The 27,273-nt window shown below is 36.7% G+C and overlaps 1 protein-coding gene and 1 long non-coding RNA gene across 27 annotated transcripts in view; one reads left to right on the top strand and one right to left on the bottom strand.

Annotated features, from left to right (window-relative positions):
- Nucleotides 1-26,346, top strand: part of Rab3-GEF (Rab3 GDP-GTP exchange factor) — a 265,506-nt gene extending 239,160 nt beyond the window's left edge. For 15 of the 26 annotated variants that reach the window (XM_067103547.1, XM_067103533.1, XM_067103527.1 and 12 more), the window contains 4 exons: nucleotides 1,348-1,482; nucleotides 2,535-2,607; nucleotides 19,497-19,543; nucleotides 23,430-26,346. In XM_067103547.1, coding sequence (XP_066959648.1) covers nucleotides 1,348-1,482; nucleotides 2,535-2,607; nucleotides 19,497-19,543; nucleotides 23,430-23,567 — 393 coding nt within the window. In that variant the 3' untranslated portion in view covers nucleotides 23,568-26,346. The remainder of the gene's footprint in view (nucleotides 1-1,347; nucleotides 1,483-2,534; nucleotides 2,608-19,496; nucleotides 19,544-23,429) is intronic. The other 11 variants (XM_067103545.1, XM_067103541.1, XM_067103536.1 and 8 more) reach the window with 2 other exon arrangements.
- The window catches only part of LOC136838508 (uncharacterized), a 67,285-nt gene that overhangs the window by 28,613 nt on the left and 11,399 nt on the right, over nucleotides 1-27,273 (bottom strand). The window contains exon 2 of the long non-coding RNA XR_010853013.1: nucleotides 23,416-23,571. This is a non-coding gene — a long non-coding RNA (uncharacterized lncRNA). The remainder of the gene's footprint in view (nucleotides 1-23,415; nucleotides 23,572-27,273) is intronic.

Below are 27,273 nucleotides of genomic sequence, written 5' to 3'. Positions count from 1 at the left end.
CTTCATATGCTCAAAGTTGTTTGTTTTTCATGGTGCCGTTTCTCACATTTTCTTTTGTTTTCCTTTTTTGTATCCCTGCTCGCCGTCTTCATCATGAAAGGATTTCGAGGTGAATATAGAAAGAGATACTGGACTCCAGTATAACTCGTGTAGTGCAGTACTTGGCTGTAGTTGTGACTAGTGGTTTTGTTTTGTTTACCTTTACCACGCGTGTCCTAGTCCTCCTTTCCCTAAACTACCTCACTACACCTGGTCTCCCTAGACACTGTTAACCCTTCTTTCAGTACCAGTGGTGACTATCCAAGTTTTGTTTTGCTACCTTTCAGTTTTTTGTGATATTTTATGTTATTTTATGGCAAACCCAACCACCATTTTGACCAGCTCTGAAGAGCCGTGTGTCTGGTCGGTTGCCAACACCAGAAGCATGTCTTTAGCCAGTCAGCACAAGGAGTCTAATAAGTTTTAGCCAGGCAGCACTAGGAAACCTGTAACATTAGAGCAAACAGCACTTGAAGTTTGTCATTTCTTAGTCAATCAGCACTAGGAATATATACTATTCCATCCAATCAGGTTCTTCCCCATCCGCACACACACAGAGTCCCTATTTTTTATTTGACCATCTCTGAAGTATTCCTTGTTTGATTTTGTTGGTTGATTTGAAGATTAGACAATAGTTTGTAGTGGTGCGTGTATACTAGATATGTTTGCTTTGGTATGCCAACGTAGACACCATATGCCTTGATCTGACTGATTCTGACAACTTGTTTGTTTTTTAAAATGACAGTAGAATTTATACCGATCAAAATAAGTGATACTTCCACGCCAAATGTCACCCAGTGAGGTTATGGGCATCGTGTTTTCCCTTACTTCCTCTTTGCCAATTCTTGTTTCACCTTTTAGATTCTGTTCTTTTAAATACTTATCCCTATTTTGAACCTCGAAAGACAGGAACCTTATTAAGGGATAAACATGGCTTATCCCAAATAAAATGACTTCGTTTTCAAATTATAAAGACAATTCTGTATATACAAATAATTTATACATTTTGACACCATGTCTTATATACAGTACAGTATATAGATTTACACAGTCAAAAATTTGTGTAATAAGATAATTTCCATCAAAAATCTTCTAGTACTGTGTATGAATAGATTTGTTTGCTGGCAAACTATTTTCCCTCCTCCCCTTTTGCTTTTGATTTTTTCAGGATAGCATTAGGGGATACTATATTTTGGGGCTCAATTCCTTGACTCCTCTGCCAACCCTACGTCCTTTTACTTTCCTCTTATTCCGCATTTGTTATTTCTCTTGCATGCTCACTTCTGTCTGTGTTTTGATTGAGAACAGGTATTTACACAGATGGATGATAAGGGGGATGGAGAGGCAAGAGAGACAAAAGAGAGCACAGGAAAATTCAATCCTCAACAATCCATGACAAGTAGTATCTCATTGCAACCATCAGTGAGAGTGGAAGGTTACAGTGTGAGTTTTTACCGGAATATGAAGAGCAAATCCAAGTTCCAGTTTGTATTGAAGCTTAACAAATACACATCTTAGTCAAAGGAACAAATCTGACTTCAGACTCTTATTGTGAAACATTAGCTCGTGTTATGATACTGTCATTTATCTTCAGCTAACTTTGAACAATGAGAGTACTGTACTTGACTTGGATTCCTTTGGACTTAAGTGTATTTTGGTAGCTTAAGCCAAGTTGCTATACTAATCCTCTTAAAAATGAATAGCTTATTAAGTATTGCTACTCCTCAGTCTCCCTCTCCATGCCTTCATATTGTAGTAAGTTCAGCTTATATTAGCTAAGCAAGGAACTGTCATTAGTACATGTTTCTCCTGAGCAGCAGATATGTACAAAAATGCATACCTTCCTAAGCTAATGAACTGAGTATACTACATGAACATTGTCTTTCATATCTTTAAATACCCGTTTTATATTTTGTAAAAAGCATAAAAGATTGCCGACCACTGCTACATTTTTTGTTAATCACTCTGCTCTTAACTAGTTTGAATAATTCTATTTTCTTAAATGATTAAATGCACAATAGTAACATCATTGTTTCGGCAAGCTTTTACCACTGACAAAGGTTTAATCTGAGTGGATTTATTTGAGCGAATGAAGATTATTATGTATTTTATTGTAGATCAATTGTAGTACTTTATATTTTCTAGTTTCTGACTTTGTATTTACAAAGACTGTCACAAGAAGCAGTGAAGTTAACTCATTTTTAGAAAAGGAAGCCAAAACAACAATGTATGTAGTGTATATACAATATTTAAGGAGCAACTTCTATCTTTCAGATGTCATGCAGAATTCATGCTTCTTCTGAAGTTAATTTCATAATTTCAATGTACATATAATGTATGTTAATGTTAGGGATGATAATACTGAAAGTTCTTAGGATCTTCTTATGAGCTCACAATTGCTTGCATTTGCTGTTTTGCTATTGCCATTTGTTACAATAAGTAAGGGTGTTTGAGAATAAAAAATTTTAAAAGTATTCAATATTATTCTTTTCCAGTTCTTCGTTCGCTTGGACCATATCAGAAAGTGCTTCACTCAGAAAGGAGGAATATTTGTTTTAGAGGAGTACAGTAAGTAATGATGTTGTTACTGGTATGCTAACTACAGTCTCTTGTTTATGTACTAATACTGTATTTACTTCATTCAATATTGCTTCTCTATGATACAGTCTTGGCCTTTACAGGTGAATAAATTGCTTAAAAATAATGCATTGCAATATAATTTTATTATGAGTAATTTTTTCAGATATATTTTAGTGCACATGTAATTTTTCAGATACCATATCTTTTCATTATTATATAATGTCATTGTCTATGTTAATAAGGTATAAAAATAATATATATAGTTATGGTTATTCCCTTTATGACAGAAAGTAATGTGCAACATTTTAAAATCTTGAATCATAATGATTAAATATTTCAGTAAAAATAGGGCTTTAGAATTCTACAGTAATAATTGTTCTCACAGCAATGTTTGATGGCCATAGATTTTTCCAATTACATTTACACTTAATCCCAGATATTTGCACAATGCAGTTCAGTATTTTCCCTAAGTCAGATAAAAAAAAACAAAGATTACATTTGTAGAACTACAGGCTCAACCCAATTTTCAGTCTTTGGCCATCTGACAAAAAAAGAACTTTGGCTTTTTGGTACAATTTCCAGTAGCTTTTATAACATTTTTCATTAAAAATTGGTTATGAATGAAAATGTCAAAAGCAGTGGAAAATAATTATTTTGCACTTGGCAGACAAGTCAGCGGGCTAATTTAGTGCTGAGGTAGAAAATGCCATGGTATCCTGTAACAATATTTTTTTATTTTATCCAGCAGTTAATAATAAACATTTACTAATGCCTTGCTGACAACGATTACAATAGTTTTTACAGCTCTTATTATTTTGGTAATTTTTGATAACTTCTGAATGTATGGCATGTTCTTAAAGTTATGTATACAGCAGGTGGTTGCAATTTACTCATCTGGAATGAGCTAAAACCTGCAGTAGAACTGTAGCCCCCCCAAAAAAAATAAAAAACTGAAGTAAAAGTTCTGCATTTGTTACAGGTACTGAACTTTTCAAAGTCGTTCTTCCAACATGTGCTGCTTTAAGACATTTTTACTTTTAACCTTTCAGTACAGTGAATGAACTTCATGGGGTTTGAAGGTCAGTTAAAGGCGGGAAATATCTCTCAGCAGACAGTTTTCGGGCCTAGCAAATGGTAGACTATTGCTGGTATAAGTTTTTACAAATGAACAAAATGTAGTGAATACTAATAGTAAAATATGCTGTGTTTGTTGAAGAATACATGTAACATTTTGTACATTTATTTGCACTTAATAGGTAAAAACAATGTGAGAAGAAAGCAGTAGTTATGTATTGTACAGGGTAACAAAGTAATCATCACAAAGGAAACATGAATACTCATCAGTCATAAACACTCTTGTATGACAGTTAACCACCAAAGCATGATCATGATGAGTGCACAAGAGACAGCAAAATCAGAGGACATTCAAGCGACCTATTACAAAGTTGACAAAAAAAAAAAAAAAAAACCTATGTAATAGACTTACAGATAGTGTTAAGTATCATTCACTACCATTAGTGTCCTATGATGCACCATTGAATAGCACTCACTCTTTAGTGTCTGATCCAGGTTACTGTATTAGGTACAAGCCTTAATATGCAGAATTTTGTTTGATAGCTCCAACATAATGTTATCAGGAATCTTTTGTCACACAGTACTAATTTACTGTCAATTGTCACACAGTACGAATTTACTGTCAAGTGAAAGTTCAAGAATAATTTTCATACATTTTTCAGACCTTTAGTTTAACTTGATCTTAATCTGCTGACCCATGCAAAGGAAATACATGAATACAAACACTAATGAAAATAGGAAATGCTACCTTTGATAAATTCTTATAGCTACAGTCTTCACAGTTCCGTTTTGTCAGCTTCAGCTTGGGTAGTACTGGCTAGGATAGTACTGGCTAGGTAACTCAGGAGATTATTCATTGCAGTGTCCTATTTAAAACATCACAGCTTTAATTTGGCCTCATATATAAAAACTGTAGATCCATTCAGAGAGGTTTAATTGACATAGCCCAAAATTCTCATCATCAGTGTTTATATGGCATATTTTCTTGGGTACTTTGTAATAAGTTATCACCACTTTTCTCTGTCTTGTGCATTTTCACCTTAATTTCCATTAATTCATTAAATTTTATGGACCTTCCTACTGGTTTCCATTCTGCTACAGTACTTTCATATCCATTATTTTTTATGGCGGAGTCGCTTGTTTTGTCCTCAAGAGTTACCTTCCATGGGTCTGTCAGAGCTCCATGGTGACCAAACTAATATCAAAGAATTCTCTTTTAGTCGGTCTCGTGGCCAAGTAATGTGTTGTAACGATAAACAGATAAACACTATAACATGTGATGGAGTATGTAATGGACTCAAAAGATAAGAGGGCTCTTTCCCTTATCTTACAGCAAAGCTGTACCCAGGTTCTTTCCTTCGTCAAATTTGCTAGAAGAGGAAGTGATTATTGCATATGCGCAGTCTGCCATATTGTCGACAACAGACTAGCAGGAGACCAGGAATCCTTTACTGTACCTTTCTTTGGTTGATTTAGATCAGATTCATTTCTCATCAGTGCTCCAAAATTCAATAATTATGGAAACACCTAACAAAGAAGCAAGTTAATTGCTTAGTTTCAAGTCCCAGTTGAAGTTTTAAACTTGTAACTGGTAGTTTATTTTGTGTGTGAAAGCCGAAAACCCAGTTTTTCTTGCTAACGCATGGCTGGGGTTAAGTCATAATCGCACATTGTTAGTTGTGAAAAGTGCAAATTGTTTCTAAAATTTGTCATTTCAATTAGATGTTTTAACTAAAAGAAATGTTCCACAATTTATCATTAATATAGAAAATCCTTTCAGATTATACAGTGTCTACAATATTGGATAAATAGTGGATGTTGTCGGTAACCTATGATCAGGATTATATATCCTTAAGTGTGAACTAAATAACCTGGATTAGGTAGTAACCTAAATTAAAGTAAGTAAGAACCTTTTAATAAATATCCTATTATTGGCCTAAGCAGTAATCTGGGCAAGATAAAAATGGTAGCGTAGCTATAAGGCTACATAGTAAAATTTTTCGTTTTTACATAGCCTATACACTTCAGCGTGATCTGATAATCCAGGTTAGGCAGTACCTTATATTAGGTTAACCCTTAATGGACCGGAATCCTCATATGAGTGTTAGTATTACGTGCCATACGGTTTGGCTGTATCGAGCGGGAAAGAGTTTCCATCACTTAAATGGCCCATAAATGAATGGTGGCAACTTTAGACTCAGCTCAGCTCAGAAAGTGGGCATCTCAGGCAGAGTTACCATTTCATTGCATTTCTGGACAGTCTAGCACGTTTTTTTCCTATCTGGCACGGCCGCACTATTTGACGTCTTTTAGACAAATATAGTGCTTTTCCAGCTGATAAAAATATGTTAAACTGATTGCCTTTCAGAGTCTGTTGCCCTACTGTATTGAAACAATTTCTGCATTATCATTGTTATATTATAGGAGACCGCTCTTTCTCTTTTTCCCAAACTATGCTGTAGAGTTGTAGGCTGCTGTAAGATAAAGTCAAAAGATTGGTTCTGTTAATGAGAGTACTCATCCTGAACAGATGGTGGTGGGAGGAGAAAGTCGAGAGCTTAACTTGGTGGGAGGAGAAGGCAAGGGATTGCCTAGTTATGCAATTAACGAAGCTTTTAGTCCGACTCAAAACGTAATCTATCACACAAGATGTGGCCCTAAAACAGCAGAAGCAGAAACCATGTTATAGAGATACTTTTACTATTTCCTTAGAATTTTCTCTTCAAATAAGAATTAAAGTTATGTATTATTTACATGCAGGCATCCAACATTTTATGTGCGTCTGCCCCGAAAATTGCTGAAGAAGCGCCAAAAACAGTTGACAGCAATTTTCAGTTATCATCACACCTTCAGAACGGAACCCCCGCCGATAACTGGGGACTGCCTGTAATCTGGGCTAGACAAAAATGAGAGCCTAGCTATAAGGTTACATATTAGTGAGTTTGTTTTATATAGCCTATACATTTAAGGGTGCTCTAAATAATCTGGATTAGGCAGTACCCTATACTAGGTCAAGTGAGAACATTTGGAGAAATATCCTATTACAGTATTGGCCAAAGTGATAGTCTAGACCAAATAGCCTAGGATTAGATATAAACAGTAACCTAAGCTAAATAAATTGGTAACCTAGTTTTATGGCTCTGTAGCTTATTTGTAAGGCTACATATTAGTGGGGTTATGTAGTCTGTATCCTTAAGGTGATATAAACCTAAACAGGGCAGAAGCCTAACTAGATTAAGTAGGAACCCCTTTAGGGAATATCCTTATTATTAACCTAAACAGTAGTTTAGATTAAATAAAGTAGTGCCCGAATATCAGATAACAGAGTAGTCTCAGCCAGATAAAACAGTAAAATAGATTATAAGAGGGTTCTTTCCTGTATATTTTACATCCTTAAGTGTGATTTGAATAAGCCTAGACTAGGCAGTGGCCTAGAATAAGTTAAGTGAGAACCCTTTAAGAAATCCTCTATTCTTAGCCTAGAGGTAAATTATGCTAGAAGCATTAACCAAAGCCAAATAAAACAGTAGCCTGGGTTAAATAAAAAATTAGTTTGTAGCAGTTAGCCTGAATGGCATGACATTAAAAAATTAAATTTCATATAGCCATTGCAAAAGGACTAACAGCTATACACAATAAACCCCCCCACATTCACAGGGGATGCGTACCACAACCCCCCACGAATAGTTAACACCCCCTCCCCCTCTAAAACACTTATAACTCCCTATCTTGAAAGTTCAGATACCAAATGTATACCCTAAACTAGCATCCTACATCAAATATACCTTAAACTATTATCCTGTTACTGTTTAATCTTTGAAATTATATTATCATCATCATTTCAAAGTCATCTTCAACATCTTACCCTTAAAAATACATATGTACATACTTCTGACCCTAACAGCCAATAACAGAGAGAGAGAGAGAGAGAGAGAGAGAGAGAGAGAGAGAGAGAGAGAGAGAGAGAGAGAGAGAGAGAGAGAGAGAGAATATATCTTTCTATCAGCCCCTCTTCCTTTCTATCTGTCTATCTATCCATCTCTCACACTCTGAGTATCCTTTGGCATGAGAGAGAGATAGGAAATTTTTCATTATCCTTCGTAGCAGTATTTTGACCACCAAAGTGAACACTTAATCCCCTCCATGGTCAATATGTTGAGATATCTGACAGTTAGATTACACCCACTCCCTTGCTCCAAGCTTTTGGAAAAGACTGGGAAGCAGTATGTTTTCTTTTAAAATTTTATACAATTTACTGTAGAAATGCATAAATGTAATTATAGCATAGAAAATATGAAAAAATTAAGAACAAAGTAACAACACATTTATCTACAAAACTACAGTATACAAAGCAAATAAACATATATGTTACAGATGCATAAAAAAAATCTGAGAGAGAGAGAGAGAGAGAGAGAGAGAGAGAGAGAGAGAGAGAGACTCTTCAGCCAGGTGCTAACCCCTTTTTTTATGATGACAGTTACACCTTCATCCCTCCTCCTAAGTCGGATACAGAAAAAGATCAGGGATTGAACTAAAATCTTACTAATTCGCTCAATTTTCTTTAATGAACTGATATTTTGCTGTGTTTATATTAATATTAATATTTGAAATTTAGTAAATCATTTATTTATCATACAAAACAAATAAACATACATATTATGCATAAAAATTCTATCATCTCAGTAAGAGAGAGAGAGAGAGAGAGAGAATTATTATTTTTATTAATGTTATTATTTATATAATCTTATTAAACTTGATATTAATATTTGCAAATTAGTATTGTAAATCATTATTTTATCGTAAAATATATATGTACATACAGTATAGTATTTAGTCACGAAAATACAGTAATATGAAAATACAGAATATTGCTCATAAGAAAAAATCCGCGAGTGGGTGAGTTTTCTCATGAATAATTTATAGATAGGTTCCATAGAAAATTCCATGAATTGCCAAGTCTGCAAACTGTGAGTGTGTGAATCCAGGGGGTTTACTGTACTGTCTCAAAACTAACCTAAATCTTATTGTGTTTAAGCTAATATAGATATTTTAACACATAAAAACTTGGTAAATAAAATATATTACAGCTACACGTGTAATCAAGTTAGCCTGTAACATCAAATATACTGTCTATGTAAGAATCACAGACAATTAGTACTGATTAGTTTCTAATATACACTTGTTTTATATCACTAAAGGACCGCCATTATGCAGGACCCTCAGGTCAAGTGTTCCGCAGCAAATTGCTCCACTTGCTTTTTACCAGTGGGTATGGCCCATACCACCTGCCATGAGCATACAGTGGTCCTTGCAAAAAACAAGGAAAATTTGGTTGGTCACCAGATATGTGCTTAACTTGCAATATGCTCCTGGCAGCAAGTTTTAAGGATGAAACAGCTCGTTTTAAGCTGTCTCAATGGGTCCTAGGGTGAGGAAGGGGGAGATTATATCTTTCCATCAGAACTCTGGCAGCAGATATTTAACCCTTTCTTAGAACAAGATCTATGTTTGGGCCAAAACCCAGAAACATCAGTCCTCAGTAGCCTACCTCACAGGTTAACCCCACTGAGGAAGTGGAGGAATCTTTACATGGGGGTGGCAACCCTATTAACAGACATGAAGTGGACATTGCCACTGAAACGGCCCTGCTGAACCCGGAAGGATCAGGGACACAGATTTCAGCTAATCATGGGAGAAACTTTTCAGAAGGAAATCTATCCCCCATGCAGCTATCAGATGCTGAAGAGGATCTTTCCCCCCAAAAGGGATACTAGGATCCACAAAACCCCAATTGAAATTACTACATTCTCGGAGGGGTATAGTAATTTACCCAGTACTTCTGCCCTTTGGTTAACAGACAGTTACAGTTCAGTTGTTGAAGCTCAGTCAGACTACACAAGCTCCCCCAAAAGGGATACACAGTTTGCGACATTTGATCAATTCCGTAAGGAGTTATGGGTAACATCAATAGTGTCCTTGCCACAGAAAGCAATATATAAGGAACATGATACATGATTCCAAAAAGGAATTAGGTAAGTCTTGTAAACCCCAAGATGTAAAAATACTTCATCTTGTAACCAAAAAGTGAGTGGATACAAATTCTGCCCAAACAGGGTTTGATGTTAGAATTCTGACTAGAAACAACAAAATGGCCAGCTTGGACTACAAAACTTCAAATCAAAAGATAATAGGGCCTCCAATATTTACCCCTGATGATACTGATAATCCTTGGCAAGATGCCTCAATGTGCATTTTCTCTCCTGATGGTAAGTATCTCATTAATGAGAGAAAAACCATGATCGAAGTTGTACATGTTGAATTTAAAGACAGGGCAGCAATCCCCAATACAGAATGGCACCTGGTCCCACCTCCAGCAGACATTGAGAAACCACTAAAAGAAATGGTTCCCCTACCTGTGTCTATAGCATTAAAAGCTATAGAAGACACCCTTTACCAGGTTAAGGGAAAATGGATCTCTACTGCTATTTTGGATAAGACCCAAATTACTATAGCATTAAAAGCTACAGAAAACACCCTTTACCAGGGCAATGGAAAATGGATCTCTACTGCTATTTTGGATAAGACCCAAATTGCTCACTGAGTAGCCCCAGCCTTCTGTCACTTCACTTTAAAAATAATTAATCATGTGAAGGCAGATTATCAGAATTTTGTAGTGACTAGAAAATGAGAGACAGTGGCAGAATTAAAGCCATTTGCCACGGTCATCCCAGTCTCGAACAATTCCACCAAGGAACGGGCAACACTTAAACTCCCTTTTGAGAGGAAAGAGCTCCCTCTAGATTTAGCTACTCAACAATTTGGGACCCCTGTGAGAAGAATCTCTGAGGGGACAGCTTCAGCATAATTTCATGCTATGATATGCCTCCTAAGTATTATAACCTCTACCACCTTGCTGGAAGTTGCCAACAAAGGCTTCCAGAAGATTTCAGAACAATTTTTGCTGTTGTGGCCAAAGTCTTATGAGAACCCCATGGGAAGCACTCTATGACTTTCTAGAATGGTGCATAAAAGTGCGAATGGAAATATTGGAGGTTTCCAACAAGTCACTCCCCAATGTGACTTCATTATTACACTTTAACCCCTTCTGTAAGGACCTGTTTGAGGGGTCTGTTGTGGCTCAACTTGACGAGCAAGCCCACCAGCAGAATTGTGCAGTGTATGCTCTCCTTGGAAAAGGGGAAATCAGGAAACAAAAAACCTGAAACTTCCCTTTACCTAACCCACAACAGGCTCTCTATGACCAAAAATCATAAAAGCCTTCAGTCACCCCCAAAAGTTTCCCTCTAAAAACAGGGTGGTCAGAAGGGGCAACCACCTACAAAGGGACAACAACAACAGCAAGGACATCTTTTTCACTGGGTCCAAAGACACTCCAAAGGGGAAAAGGAAAAGTAACACCAGGAATGCCTATCAAGGGCAAAGGCAGAGGAAGAGGTGGATCCCAATAGGAATTGTATGGTAGGGGGTCGGCTTCGGCAACACCATGGGCAATGGAAGTCTTTCTCTTGGGGACACAGCATTATTTGTAATGGACTGGGGTGGAAATGGTCTCATCTCCCCCCCCTCCTTTAAAGGGGTTCCTCAAAAAAAGCAGACCCCTCTCTGGAAGATTATGTGCAGAATCCCTGTTAAAGTGAGCCACAGAGAAACGTCTCTTCAGTGTCCCAAAAAAGGATTCTTCCAAACGAAGAATGATCCTCAACCTATCAAAACTGAACAAGCACATATTTTGCCAAAAGTTTCGAATGACTACCGTTGCCCAAGCCTCAACAGAGTGGATGTTGGACAACCACTCTTTTCAAACAGTAGCCAACATGCTTCCACAACCGAAGTGGACCTGTTTGCCACATACGAGAATCACGAACTTCCAGTGTGTGTCTCCAAACTGGGACATTCAAGCAACAGCAAGAGATGTCTTCCTACAAGACTGGAACAAATGGAAGACAATATACCTTTTTCCACCATTGTCCCAGATTTTGAAGGTTTTGAGGAAGCTTCTTACCTTCAAAGGAACCGCTTACTTAATAGCGCCAAATTGGCCAAACAGGCATTGGTTCCTATAACTACTGCAATGGGTGAAGAGATCAATTCCACTGCCGTCCGCTGTTCTATCCTAGACAGTAGGAGGGAAAGTCATCTATGCATTCTCCTTCCTGAGCTGAGACCTTCACTGGTGGATATTTTAAATATTGTCTACCGTGAAAATTACTTGCTCAACATTGCTAGGTGCTTAGTACAAAAGCTACGGACATGACCTGTTAGACAATACCAGTCCGTATGGAAGGTAAGGTTAGATTATATCCACGCTGAGAGCCCAGTTGAGATCTCGTGGAAACACTCAAATTTTCTCGTATACCTTTTTGAAGACAAGACGCCTTGCTGTTGCAACAATCATGGCATACAAGGCAGCATTAATGAAACCCTTGCTTTATGGATTCGGTATTGACCCTAGTATATTAATTGTCACTTCCCTAATCTGGTCTTTTGCACTATAAAACTATAAAGACCTGTTCCTGAAAGGCTTCCAATTACTTGGTCCCTGAATAAGGTGCTTAGACTTCTGTCAGCCCCTCAATTCAGCAGATCCAATACAATCACAACTCACATGCTGCAAAATGTGATCTTCTTGATTGCATTAGCATCAGGAGCTTGTATTAGTGAACAGAGCTTTCTTAGACGGGGACAATATATCACGCAAACAGCTTACCATCAATTATTATTGTCCTCTGGCCTATCATTCCTGGCCAAAAATGAGAATCCTTTAAGAATGAAATCTACTTTGATAAGAAAACTCAATTTAGCAGACAAACCATAATGCCTGGTTCAAGCACATAAGGTTTACCTAGAGGTCACGGCAAACATCCCAGAGGATCCGATTTTCCTACACCCTAGCACAAACAAACCACTCTCTCTACAAGGGCTGAGAACAATTTTAGTGTCCCTCATTAAAAAAGCAAATCTATATTCCTTTCCTAGAACACATGATTTTAGGAAAGTAAGTACGTCGTTGCCTTCTTCAGACATTTCTCCATTGAAGAAGTCTGCAAATGTACAGGGTGGTCATCAGAGACAGTATTCATAAAACATTTTTGCCACAAGCTCAAACAAATTCAACTACACTGTGTATCAGTAGGTGGTATGGTTAGCCCTAACCCCATAGGCGCTACAGCAGAAAACCAGGGGTCTTCTTGATGGCGAGTATACTAACTATTGTTGGGGGAAGGTGCAACAATACACGCACTGCAACAAAACCCAGCATGCTGTAGAACTATACCCTAAAACATAAGTTCGTGTTTAGTTTCTGGTTCTGTATTACCAAAACCTGAGGAGTATTTGGAATAAAGAATGGGGCTTGAAACTTGTGGCTTGACCTCGGACCAGAAATGTTTTTCCTTTGGGGTATTGGGATTAAAATTTGAGGGTTTAAGCCACTCTGTCACCTGTCAATTTCTTTTTAAAACTCCTTGAGAAGGAAACAAGCGACTACGCTATCAAAAAACAGGTTTTGACCTAGGAAAAACCTATTTTTGGTAGTTGCTGTTGAGTCCTCCAAACCCTCCCACTTCCCTGAAGAAAGGCATGGGACATGGGCGAGGTGTCATCCGGCATTGACCAACAGAAAGTGATGGCTTCCTGGTCTCTTCCCAGTCTGTTGTCGACAACATGGCGGACTGCTCATTTGCAATAATCATTTCCTCTTCTAGCAGGTTTGACGAAGGAAAGAACCTGGGTACAGCTTCGCTGTAAGATAAGGGAAAGAGCCCTCTTATCTTTGAGTCTATTACATACTCCATCACGTGTTATAGTGTTTATCAATACAACACAATAGTACCTGGCCACGAGACGTCTAAAAGAGAATTCTTTGATATTAATTTGGTCACCATGGAGCTCTGACAGACCCATGGAAGGTGCAGAAACCAGCCAATCTGTCTAGCATTTCCTTAAAGACCTGTTTCTGGATCATCAAACTCACCTTGCTGTTTGAAGCTGAAGCCAAGGTTGTACATCCCAACATCTACTGGGTGTGACTAATGTGGGCCTGCCTTCAGAAAGGGGCATTAATAAGTGACACAGTGTCTACTTTCCATGGCGCTGCTGTCTCCTTACCCAGTATCCAGTATTTCTCGAGACAAGCTCAGACTGGTAGAAAAAATATCAGTGTGAGGAAAACAGAATACTTTTTTGTCATAGGCTGTTTCCCTTTCCTGGTCTGAAATGGTGACCTCTGCTTCCATGCCAGAGTCTACTGGTTAGAGGATAGAGGAGAACAGACCTCCTCGAAAGAATGTCCCTGCCATCCTCTGTTGCCTTTATTTGCAAGAGACGACTGTCTTGTCAACTGGATCTATTTTCTTGGTGTTACCTGTTGCTGTGTATGGCTATGCACTTCTGATATTAAAAATTGCTGCCCTGGTCACTATTAAAACCAAATTTTCTGAGAGCTCCTTAACAACACATTCTGGGAAAACAAAAAAATTGGTCAAGTGAATCAGAGACCCAGGATTCTTCATATCCAAGGGATGATGAGGTTGCGAGCAGTTTTGGAAAAGCAGTATAGCCACTGATCTTCCAGCAAAAATGAGTTATGGGGTGATGTGGATTGGTCGCACTCCCCACTGTTTCCTTGTTCACCCCATCTGAAGTCTCGCATCAGGGATATATCCGAGATAGCTGTAAACAAGGGCAGGCTAAACACACATTGATGGGGTCGTACTTGCTGTAGCTGCTCATTTCCGAGGTTTCTCCAGCCAGAAAATCTTCCAAACCCATCAAAGGCCTCCAAAAAGTAAATCATGTCCTGTCAAGTTGATCCTGGGCCTAGTCTGCATGCTCACAGCACAATATGCCCTGCTGATGAGAAGCTGGGTCACCTGACCAAAGTTGAGGGAGCCCACAGTATTCTTTGCATTAAAGCATTCTGGAATCCTTGGTTTAGATGTCCATAGTCAGCCGTCTTGATTTTCAGTCCTGGACATGGGAAATAAACCAGTTTTTGCTGACTACAGCTGTCTCCCTTGTTCTCTTAGATGAAGTTAAAGCTACCAGTGAGGAGACATTTGCCACAGAAAAAATATAAATTTGGTGCATACACAAGAGAGCTGGTTGATGGCTTTCTCTCATGTAGGGTCACAGGGCCAATTACTATCACCTGGGTTTTTTCAATAGATCAAGAAGTTGCGAAAGACATTTGGCTCTTGTAGCTGGAGTTATCATGGGAGCTAAAAGAACTGTCAATGGCAGAATCATCCTTGGCACAATGCATAAGGTAGAATGGTCACAGTCAGAACTCCCACCACAACTGCTGTCCATTCATCCCATTTGAAGGTGCAGCCCAGAGAGAGGCATGGATAAGAAACACCAACCCTTTATGATCATAAATGGGACTGAGGATAGTGACAGTGTCAGAAAGTGAAGAGAGGGTGACTTATCAACCAGGGAGAGGAATGCCCCAAACTGCAGCAGCAGAACAGCTGGAGGCATGGTTGTCTCATCAAAAGAAACAACCATGGTTGAAATAGCATTCCAATACTATCAGTGTCAAGAACTACTAGACCAACAGTCAGTGATAGGAGCAGCCACTGCATGGCAGAGAGAGCCTTATCAATCCTTGACCCCAGAACATCTGCACAAGGTCAGTTGTAACTGGAAAAGCAAAGTCTCCCTCAACACAGCCATGTACAAGTCCCTACTGATCATAGTTATATATATATCTGCTGGATGGGCCAAACAGAACAAGAGTCAAACAAATAGGTTAGTCAAAGGGTACGGAAAAGTCCAGGCACAGGTATAATAGCAGGCAGGGATAAGTGGGCCAATCAAACTGTATGTAGGGAAGGTGTGGAGCAGGCACATCTGGCAGCAGGCAGGATAGGGAAGAAGCAGGAATGATGGGAAGCTGCCCAGTCAGCAATCAACACTTGGGCAGTGAGCACAGGCAGTCTGTGAAAGATTTGGTCAAGACATTATCCACTGGTGTACCACGACCTATGATGTTGCGGTACTGGTGACCAAAGATTCCAAAATGAATGTAGCAGAAATATCAGGAGTGGCATTTCCAGACCATCTCAGACTGCATGTCCTCCTCTGTATGTAGTGGAACAACTGTTTTGGCAAAAATACAGCACATCTCTCATGTGAGAAGCAGCAAACATACCTGGCTGCTACAGCTGCTGCTTAAGAGGTCAGTCAAATACATGACAGGGTCCCCATCCAGGAGACCCCAGCAAGCATGCTGTGGCACAGCATCAGACAACAAATTGATCCAAAACCACAGCACCAGCCAAGTACAATAGTCAAAGAGCAGAAAAAACCATGATGCACAAAACACAAAAACAAACTATTGTAACAAGTTAGTACTATTACTCTGAAAATGTGACAGACTTACTATGTAACCATTTTGATAAATATCACTGCATTAAATGTGAAATCAACACCCAATCTAATGTGCACTATTACAAAAACTATTGTAACAAGTTACATACTACAGTATTACTCTGGAAATGTGACAGAATTACTGTGTAACCATCTTGATAAATATCACTGCATTAAATGTGAAGTCAACACCCAACCCTATGTGCACTATGAATAAATATCTACCTTACATTGGGATTCAACCCAGTAGAAGGCACAGATACTTGCCCTTGCAATCCTAGGTTAGATTACAGTGGGAGGTAGAAACCAATTTCTACTGGACACAATTGTGTTGATTTTTATCATATTCAGTCAATGGATAATTCATATTAAATGCTATCAGTTGAGTCACTAGTGGGTTGGGAAGTTGCACAAAAGTTGCTGATATGCAATGTGTGCAACCTGACCAGTTAACTCCCTCCTGTACTGTGCAAGTACTTAGCTTCCAACTTATTTTATGACCTTTGTGACTCTGCTGGTAGCACTGTTGCCCTTCACTCAAGAGTTGTGGGTTCAATCCCAAAGTCAGGTAGAATGTACACTGCATTAAGCCAATAATAGGGTTGAAAAATTATGGTAATATGGTAAGTTATGGGCAGCAACTGTTACACTAATGCAATGCCAAAAAAATTTGTTTAAAAATCCCACTAGAGATAATAAAGATTGTGAACACTAAGTTGTACATATAAGGTAATAGTAAAACCATAAACCAGCTAATTACCCAAGATTACCAAAATTCTCCCAGAAACAGAGGAAAGCAAACCACAGCACTCTTACCCTTGGCTGCAGTACTTTAGATGGGGATATGGTAGCTTGGACGAGAACTTTCTTCCAAGTTCCAACTAAAAATCTTATCAGCAACAAATGTTAGCCTATCAGACTTCTCCAATATGATATAAATTACAAAAAAGCGTAAAATTATTCACAAAACATAGGAATCATGCACTGGAAAGAAGCAAATACATATACTGAAAGGAACAAATTCTCACAGTGATCAGCTACTATGCCATAAACTTTCACATTTTCAACCTCTTAAGAACCACAGTGCAGATGATTAAGAAACAATGAATCCTATGTAGTAACTGGATATAAATTTTTGTTAAAACCCTGACCCTAGGGGCCAGGATATAGCCACAATATGGTACAAAGTTTACTCAGGAATATGTAAGAACAATTCCCAACAGTATGCCAAAATAATGTACTGCATGCTGAAGTTTGTTCAAACCATGGCCATGGGGAAATGAATGTAGCCACAATAGGGGTTTTTGCATCAGAACATATATTTGCAAGTTCAGCACAGTGGCTTATGCAATCAGTGTGGTTCATGGGCCTCTTGTTTATTTTGCTATTATTATCTCAAAATACTTAAAACTAGAGATGATTGTACCTGCTTGAAATATGTAATACTGCCCAGTATCTTCCACCATCCCTCTCCCTTTTACTACCGATATGTGCCTACCTATGAGTCTGGCAGAATAAATTGATGATTGTCTTAAATCTTTGTTTAGGAGTAAAGAGCCTTAAATCTATGTTGAGAAGTAAAAACCATGACTGAGAAGACACTCCCAATCAGGAAGAACTCTCAGTTGACTTGTCTGAAAAATTACCTTAGGGTTTTGTCATGTAATATTTGGAGTAAAAATTTGCCTCTCGCCAGCCACTCTAGAACCTATCTTACACATATCCAACATTGAAAAGCTCGTATTTTCATTATCTTAAACTAATTCCTACTTCCTTCATGTAAACATTCACCAAGAGCTACTGGACAGTCTGGTACTCAAGACCAACGTAAAATTGTCTATTGGCTTAGACTGTGTCCATGTATACAAAGATGCATCACGTCTCACAGCTTCAGAATTCTCCTTTACGAGGAAGGTGCTCATCCTTATTCAGAACTGGGGCACTACCACTTTTGATATCTATAACATTATGGCATAAATTAGAAGAAAAAACATACCTGAGCTCAAGATAAAAAATTCACGCTCCGCAAGTCAGTGCACGAAGCTCATGCTTTAACTTCATCAACTCTGTTCTTGCACAATTTATCTTTCCTTCAAGTCAGACATGGAATTTTTGGGTGCAAGCCTATTTTCTGTGTTGGGGTTGCCAGTCTCCCTTTTCCTCTGCTTGCCTCACAGACATAACTTCACTTGCGGTTGCTGCCGGTATGGTATTTGGGTAATTCTCCCTACCCCATGCTGCTTTACCTCCACCTCTTTTAAATTTGTTGCCACACACTACCATCTATAGTCAAGGTTCCTCCCTTATTAGAGGGCACAAATAAACTAATTGAAAATGGAATCTTCCAATAGGGGAATGTTTGTATGGGGGTTATAATGATGAGTTTCTCACTTCCCAAAAAAATTAGTTTCCTTCTTGACAAATTCTTAGTGGGCTTTCAAGGACTGAATTACAGAATCATGCTCTAATATGATAAAGTATTGCATCTGCAAAGCACCAAATTTTTCTTAATTCAAAACAGCTACCATTCTTAAATATTTCCATTTGCTTAATCAGAAGATACAACTTTTACTTGATTGTGAATGAATTCTAAAGTACTAGTACTCAGGTGTTTAACCAGACTACTAAGTCAAAAGGAAGGTACTGAGGTGAATGTACTCTACTCTTTTAGAAAGTTTTTTCTGGCTGTGCATTCAACCCAGAATTATTAAAAGTGACAAATACAAAATTTACAATATGTACATGTTAAATTCAACTACAGAATTTATTTGTAGGCTTTTAACTCCTTTACTATGTATTACACATAAATATTTAAATATTTCAGGAAAATATATTGCCTCACACAAAATACTGTACTTGCCATAGTTTATGTTGGCTGTTAACCTGTGATTTCAGTTAACAGTATCCTATTCTGACCTTACATTTCCAAAGCAGGAGAAACAATATAAGGCACAATATACAAACAATTCAAAGCTCAATTGTATTGGGATTGGTGAATTTCTTTTAACTCCAATATTTTTACATGGTAAAATTTCACCCTGAGATTGTGTTTTGTAAAAGTTCATACCTTCTTTGTAAAAGTTCATACCTTCATAAACATCATATACTAAAATTTCAGTATAGTTCTGTAAAAAGTATCACTGACAGTGAGGTTAATTTCATTATAACTAACATAACCAGTATAAAGAACTAACATAACTGTTATTATATACCTTGTCAATTTATTTGTATCATATTATGCACTGTATGATTTTTAACTATTTTCTGCTTTCATTGTAAATAAAAGCCAACAGTAATTTGAGCCTGAGCAATAGATTTGGACTGAAAGCTTAAGCCACAAGGTACAGTATTATCTTAATAAGTTTCCTAGTCTCATTTATTTTAACATGATTGTAATCTTTATATTACAGATCCTAAAACTCGTCATGTAATTCAAAGGAAATACAAATCTGCAATGGTAAGTATTAAATCTTTTCCTATTTTTCTTGAACTTGTTTTACTTTAACATTAAGTACTTAGTTCACTGTGACCATATCCAGTATACATATCATAAAAAGTAAGTTTTTGTTTCATGAGGTTGAAATACTACTGCGTACTCCAGAGGTAACAAAAACCAGTTTTTCCGCACAAAAATAAAAATATTTTAGCATGGATTTTCAACAGTTGAAATCTATTCACACTACATTTACAATGCATAATTAGAGCTGTTAATGACTAAGACAGGAATGGCAACATATAAGAGGCAAAACTGAACTTTAAAGACAGAGATACTTGACCAAGAGAAAAATCCCTCTTTCAAAATTCTAGAAGACTAGGTTCCCCAGATCTCCAGCATTAATATTAGTACATCAAATCTTTCAATAGTAAAATATAAAAACTCACACAGACTTATTCACTGTATCACCCCTATTTTAGCACATTTGTGGTTCTCAGACATTCTAGATACTGCTGACTATCATATAACTGACCAAAGAGCAATACAGTAGTGTAGTAGTGTATTTCACATGCCCCATGTAGTTTCCTAGGTCAAGAGGAAGTAAGTGCCTTACTTTTTGTGTGGTTGGAAGGTCAAGAGGAAGTAAGTGCCTTACTTTTTGTGTGGTTGGAAATGTTGGCTTTAGTGTCTTTGTGGGTGGGCACTTCTTACCTGCATGATGGGTTTGTAAGAAAAAATTGTCAAAATATTTGTCGCTACAAACCAGTCACTCGTATAAAGCTAGACTAGTGATTAAGGTAGAGACAATTAACTAGCAATTAAGGTAAAGATTTGGCTGATGTGACATGTAGGATCCACTGATAAAAGAGGAACAAAGTTACATATGATAAACAAAGATGGTTGTAGTTGTGTATATCATTTTATATTAGGAAATCTTATTAAGGTACTCAACATTTATGCTAGATGCAGTGGTGAGTAACCCTGGAAAGTTATGTATTAAAGGATGTATGAGTAATTTGGAGAGATTAGGTATTAGGATGAAAAATTTTTACATAAAAACTCCTTGACTGATGATTGTACTAAATGTCATCCTGTTACTTATCCTGAAGAAAAAGTGGCCAACCATCCCTCAGATAAATGGTACCAAAAGTTGTTGGATACCTCCAAGAGCCCTTAATTGCAATCATGTTCATGGCAAGATTACATTAAAAAATGAGGATGTTGAGACTGCTTGAAATTCTTGTACTAAAATTCTCAGCTGAACTATATACTCTTTGAACCAGTGGGAGGATATTTTTTGAAACTTTCTTCAATAAACAGCCCTATGTAGATAAACAGTCTGGATGTATCCTCTCTTAAGAGCCCTTGGTTTATCAGAGGTAGACAAAGATCACTCTGACTAGACAAGAGGCAATCCTCTTTATTCTGAGTTCGAGCTAGTGGAGTGGTGAAGGGCACATTAGAACAGTCCATCAGTTGATGAGGAAGTCTCAGGAGTCAATTCTCCTAAGCTTAGTTGCTGCCTCCACATTACTCTTTGGAAAGAGCAGTGACAAGCCCAACACCTAAATGTTCCTCAAGAAGGTACTCCTGTGAGAAACCTGTTTACAGAAGAGAAGGGTAGTCATGTCTCTCTTTTGAAGAGCTAAACATTGCCTACTGGTAAGCTAGGCAAAGTTCATTAATGCGCTCAACTGTAGGTCGAGCCATGAGACAGTCTAGAGCAGCCATGGGGAGAGACTCTAAGGCATTCACCTCTGAAGCAGAATGAAAGTCTCTTCTGACAGTATCTCCAGAGGAAGGTCATTTGTCAGTCAGTAGACTGATAAATCTGACTGCTGAGGAGTAGCCTCTGCATCCTCCAGTGCACTGTAACACCTCTGACACGAGTCTCTGTCTATCATGTCTGTCATCATGGCACCATCACCATGTTCTAGGTATCAATTGCCCCTGATACTACAGTAGTCTTATGCTCAACCCCAGGGATCCTTGTGCTCAATAGGGCTGAAGATGTTCCAGACAGAGCACAGGAGAATTTGAAATCTAATCTGACACTAAGGATGGTGTTTACAAGGTTTAAGTAAACTTGGCATAGGCCAACTACAGAGCCTGCAAAAAAATGAACCACACCTTGTGAATGGCTAACCATGTTGGCTGACAGGCAAGGTCAGAGGAACGAAATGTCTCAATGATTAATGTATATTTGAAGTGTTTCTCTTTCAAAATTAATGCATACAAACTGTTTAGCCTAAAAGACCACTAAACACATGCTACTAAATTCTGTGAAGAACAGCAAAAAATAAGTAAGAATGTAAAATATACAAAAATACTGTACAGTACTGTAACGCTGTATTAAGGAGCCAGCAAAATTACAAATTGTAAAATATACATTTTGTAAAATAAAATACTTACAACTTTTGGCCGAACCTTTCACTACCAAAATTAAGATTAAAAATTTATCTTTACAAACAAATGATTATTCTGGCCAAATGAAGGCAGCCTTTACCAAAAAACAATTATAGAGAAAGACAGGATAAAACAAGGAATAATTGTTTATGTAATTCAAAAGAAAGGTGTAAATTATGAATGAAAATACTTAATTCTAGAATCACAGACCTTGTCAACAGGAGACACAACAAGTGATGTTTTATCTGCTCAAATCCCATGATCCATAAAAGATTATAAGCAGTAAACATTTCCTCTTCTCTTTGGAATCAGGAATGGAGTGTCCAAGATTTGCGAAGGCTAAGTATGTGGATGACGCAAGTTACAAGTTTTTTTTTTTTTACATGTGTACATTCACATAAGTTTGTAATTTTCATAGGATCTTAAGTTCTACAGCAGCATTTGAAAATCACTGCCCAAAAAAACACCCCTAGCCCAGCTGATCATGACATGATGCTGGTATAAAGTTGCAGATAAATCAGCCAATTAAGACCATGAGGGTCCATTATATATATATAAAAAAAAAAAGGATCTGTGAAATGATGAAACATATGAAATCGAGTCCAAGATAATTTGGCATATCCATTTCACAGTTACAAACTGACACCCCTTACGACCTAGTTCCTACCTTTCAACTTTTGCAGTTTTTCCAAATTTGCCTTCTTGCAAAAATCAAAACCTTGCAGCCAACATGGTTTAACTGTTTTATATACATAACTAACATATTCTCTTTTAATCTAGAAAAAAAAATTTGTTTAGTATATATTTATGACACTTCAATATTAAAGAATAGTTTTCAGATTTTTTAAATACAGTACCATTGACTGGAAATCAATATTGAAGTACATATACAAAACACAAGGGCAAAAATCAAATCCAAATGGCCAATTCTAAGCCTTTTTAATAAAGTGTTCTTAATTATATTTAAAATGAAGCAAATGTATTTTCCTCATGTAAATTAACTAATATATTTATAGCATGAAGAGCACCAAAGTTGCTGCTTAAAGCCTCAGTAAGTTAGCAGCCCAAATAAAAACCTGGAATAACGTACATCAAACTATCAGTTAAGAAAAAAAGATACACAACTTGAGGATAACAACATGTAATTGTGTATGATGCTAAAAATTACTTGAATAAAAATTATGCATAAAAAGGCAAGATTCAGAATATCATCAATTCTCAGTGCACAGAGACAACCTCCACTGGAGTGCCACAATTCAAATTCTTGCAAGTATTGATTCATCATTACCTGCATATCTTAAACTGAAGGGTTACAAGTTCCACCAATATTACCAGAGTTCTTATTCATGAGTTATTCACTTACACTAACACTAACACAAAGTTATATATTTTATACTACATTCACCTATAAATTTTGAAAAAATTAAACTTGTACTGTACTATATTAGGATTTTACTAAATTGCTACAACAGATATCTAACTCTTACCTTTTCATCCACAGGCTGATCAGATTTGTTATGCAGTATTGTGTGTGTTTTCTTATGTGGCTGCAGGAAGTGAACAGAAGAAAATGGAAGTTGCACAAGAACATGCAAAGCTTGCAGCAGCAGTAGCTGCAGCTGCCCAGAAGCGACACTGAAAGCCTGTAAAATAAATAAATGTAATACTTTATTGCAGCTGCAAATTTCATTTTGATAACAGTATTGAATCATTACTGTAAAACACATAGGCCATAGCATTGCACTTTGGTGCAATTTTGGGCTTTGTCAAGGACCATTGAGTTTACCTGTACTGTATGCAGTTCTCAAGAACACACATTCTTTACTATAATTGGAAATAATTATTGTAGAGCAATAAGCAGTAAAAGGCTGTCTGATGTGTGATATTCATTTTGTAAATGTGACTATATTTTATCTGTTGTGTAACCAAATTGTGGAGTTCAAATTGTTAATTATCTTTAATCACAAAGGATGGCAGGTTGTTTTTCAATTTTGTAAAATGTAAGTAGGAAAGAAAACTGCAAGAGTCACTGGTACACAATAACTCAACTAAATGGGTATACTGTACTAGCTAAAAGCACTCCAAAATACAGTGTACCAATCCCTAAGCAAGTGTAGTAAGATCCTTGAAATATGTGGAGTTAAAATTGCAGAACTATCTAAAACATTCTATCAAGAAAATATTAAAAAAAAAGGTACACATACTTCCTAGTGCATTATCCCACTTCGGATGCCCTTTCTGAATAGTATTTCCCTATACAGTATATTGCTTCTGCATAATTATTATACTCAAAATTTGCAGTTACTGTACTGGTTTTATAAAGGTCATAAAAAGGTAGAAAAAGTGCAGTTTAAAAGAAAAATTTTACTTGAAAGTGGGAATTAGCAAACACCAATGAAACATGAAACCGATATGTTCTTTAGATGTTCTTATATTCTTGAAAGCATATCTGCTATATTGCTGTGAATTTTCGGTATTTTGCTATCTATATGAATACTACAGCTCTGAGTCTATACTTATTTTAAATGGAACTCGAACTGTTTGATGATCCTTACCAGTGAATACAGATTTCCTTTAATTGTTGATTCTGTAACATATTTCAAATTTGTACTTTTTGATAGACACTGGTATTTGTGCTGGTGCTACAGTAATAGGTATTATCTTGTACTGTGTACTATACTTCAGAATTTTTACAATAAGTGTTGTAAATGTTTAGGCTAATGCATGTGTAAATTATTGTACATTGTGTAGATATTGTAATTTGAACATTGTTATTCTGTATGTAAGTACACGTCCAAACCTCATTAATGTGCGTGTATTTTGTTACTGGCTTTTTCATTTTTGTTTATCACATAAAAAGAAATCAGTGCCTACCACATGTAATACTTTAGAAGTAGCAGTAGATTAGTTTGGTAAAATGTTAAATATTTAATTTTGTTACATAGGTTTGTAGTCATGTGGTCCTATTTAATTTTGTATAATTACAAGACTGATATCTACAAAAGGAATAATGGCTTATTAAAAAAAAAAAAACTGAAATGCTACGGGATCATTTAAGGATGTCGGAAGTACAATTCTTCATGAAATTGATTTTCATTTTCAAAGTCCTGTAGAAGCTCTGGACTCCAAATACGCAACTGATGACATAATGAAGATAAGATAAATGTTAAATACTGTGCATTAATCATATACAGTGCAGTAGTACTGTAATATGATGAATATTAAATACTGGGCATTAATCATATATGGTACTGTATAAATTCTCATAAAATCATGAGAGGTATATGCAGAGTAACCTTGCACATTGGCTGAATAAAGATATATGAAATTTTATGTTCTCAAGAACTGTCCACAGGGTTCTCTGAAATGTACTTTTATTGCTTTGTGTTATAAATATAAGTGTACTCTTAAAACTGAGTCCTCAAATACTTGAAGAATAATGATCAAATATGGTAATGAGAATTATAATGATTCTTACCCTGGCTAACAGTATACAAATAGATACTAATTTTATGGTGCTGAGATCGTGCAAAAGATAGCATACATGAAAATCCATGAAACTTAAATAAGTCTTGACCAACATTCCATATCTGAAATCAATACTAACCCTATACACAAAAAGGCCAGGCTTTATTGATTTCTTAACAAATTTACTTTGTAATAAACAGACAGGCCTATGTGAAAATGTACAATGCTATATGTTTCTACTCTCAAAACATTTAGTAATGTTGCAAGAAGTTAAATGCTTACAATAAACTTAAAACCATATTTCCGTATGTGTAACATTGGTTAACATAAATGCAACACATTACTCTAGAAGTTAATGGCTATATAGCACATGGCATTCAGTATTATTTTGCAACCTACATTATGGGAGGAAATATGTGCACCTTAATAAAAAGATTTTCCTCTATTTTAGATATAGCATGCCTTTAAAATTCTCCATAAGCCATTTCCCTATCTTGCATATGCCATTCAAATATGAGTGGGCCATTGTTGGAAATTTTCCAAATAAAACTTCAAAAATACTGTGAAAAATATTACCTTAAAATGATACTATCATTAATATTTTGTATAGCTCAAAGTGCCTTTTCAGTTGTAGGTATATAAAGCAGCACCATTTCCCATGCATATCAGTACAGTATATACAGTATTACTGTTGAAAGCCAATTACAAATGCAGGCACAAAGGTACATTTAAGAGAACTTTTCTCCTCATGAATCTGAAGTTATTCTGGTTAATGTTACTTGTACGTACTGGCATAAAAATTAAATTGTAAAAGTCATTGGCAAAATACTGTAACCAGAAATCTTAATGCCTCTTTACATTAGATTTTTTTTGTACAATTGCCTGTGATTGCTAAGGTGATTTTTTTGTGTGTGCTGTAGTGAAAAGAAGAATAAAGATTTTTATTCCTATGTATCAACATTAATAGCATACCAAACATGAAGCTGATATTACTATGATTTTCTACTATAAATTAAACTTCTTCGTGCCTAAATTACTGCCATGACACACTACATGATGCATTTTTAGTGGTCCATAAAAAATATATCCATTCTGTTCTTGTTATTTAGAAATTCAAGCCAACAATTTTACTTGGAATGCTACGCTTTCATTGGTCCCATAAAATGAATAGTTATTAATGTTAAGAGTATCATTAGCTTCTGAGGGTCAATAAGTAATATTAATGGATATTTGGATGCTGGTTATCTTGGCGTACAGTACACTGGACATAATAATAACAAAGCAAATCGACTGGTAGCCTGGTATCCAAACCAGACTGCAACATCCTGAGACCTAATATGCGACTGATGCCCATACTGTCAGTCCAGAGGGAACTTTTCCTCATTAAATATGTGGAGCAGGTGATGTACTTGAGGTCAGGACAACCCAAAGAAGACTCAAGTATAAATATCATTGGTCTTGAGTCTCCAGTAAAAGGCAAGGCCACACAACACAAAAACCACCAACTAAAGGTCCAACACAAAGACCAAACTACTGATACATTGCTTGTATTTTGTGTGAAGCCCCCCCCCCCCCAAAGTTAAACATTCATAAAGTTGATAATCTCAATACTCTGTAGAATAGAAATTTAATAAATGCACTGGAAAGCTATTAAGTAACAAAGATACTGCTTGGAATGCACTGACTAGCTATATAAAAGGTTCTAGCTAACCTAACAAAAGAGGTAACTCCAGAAGATGGTCTCTCCCAAGCAATGGTAGGGCAACTGCCAATGCCAATACAATACTTTGATAAAATTTAAATGAAAAGAACTCACAAGAAATACTTGATTAAATTTAAATTAAAAGAACCCACAACAGCTTTTACAGTTCACGAAC

This window comes from Macrobrachium rosenbergii, chromosome 5, assembly GCF_040412425.1.
Source record: "Macrobrachium rosenbergii isolate ZJJX-2024 chromosome 5, ASM4041242v1, whole genome shotgun sequence".
NCBI classification, from domain to species: domain Eukaryota; kingdom Metazoa; phylum Arthropoda; class Malacostraca; order Decapoda; family Palaemonidae; genus Macrobrachium; species Macrobrachium rosenbergii.
Note: the sequence above shows the minus strand (reverse complement) of the source record. Positions and strands in the feature narration are given on the sequence as shown.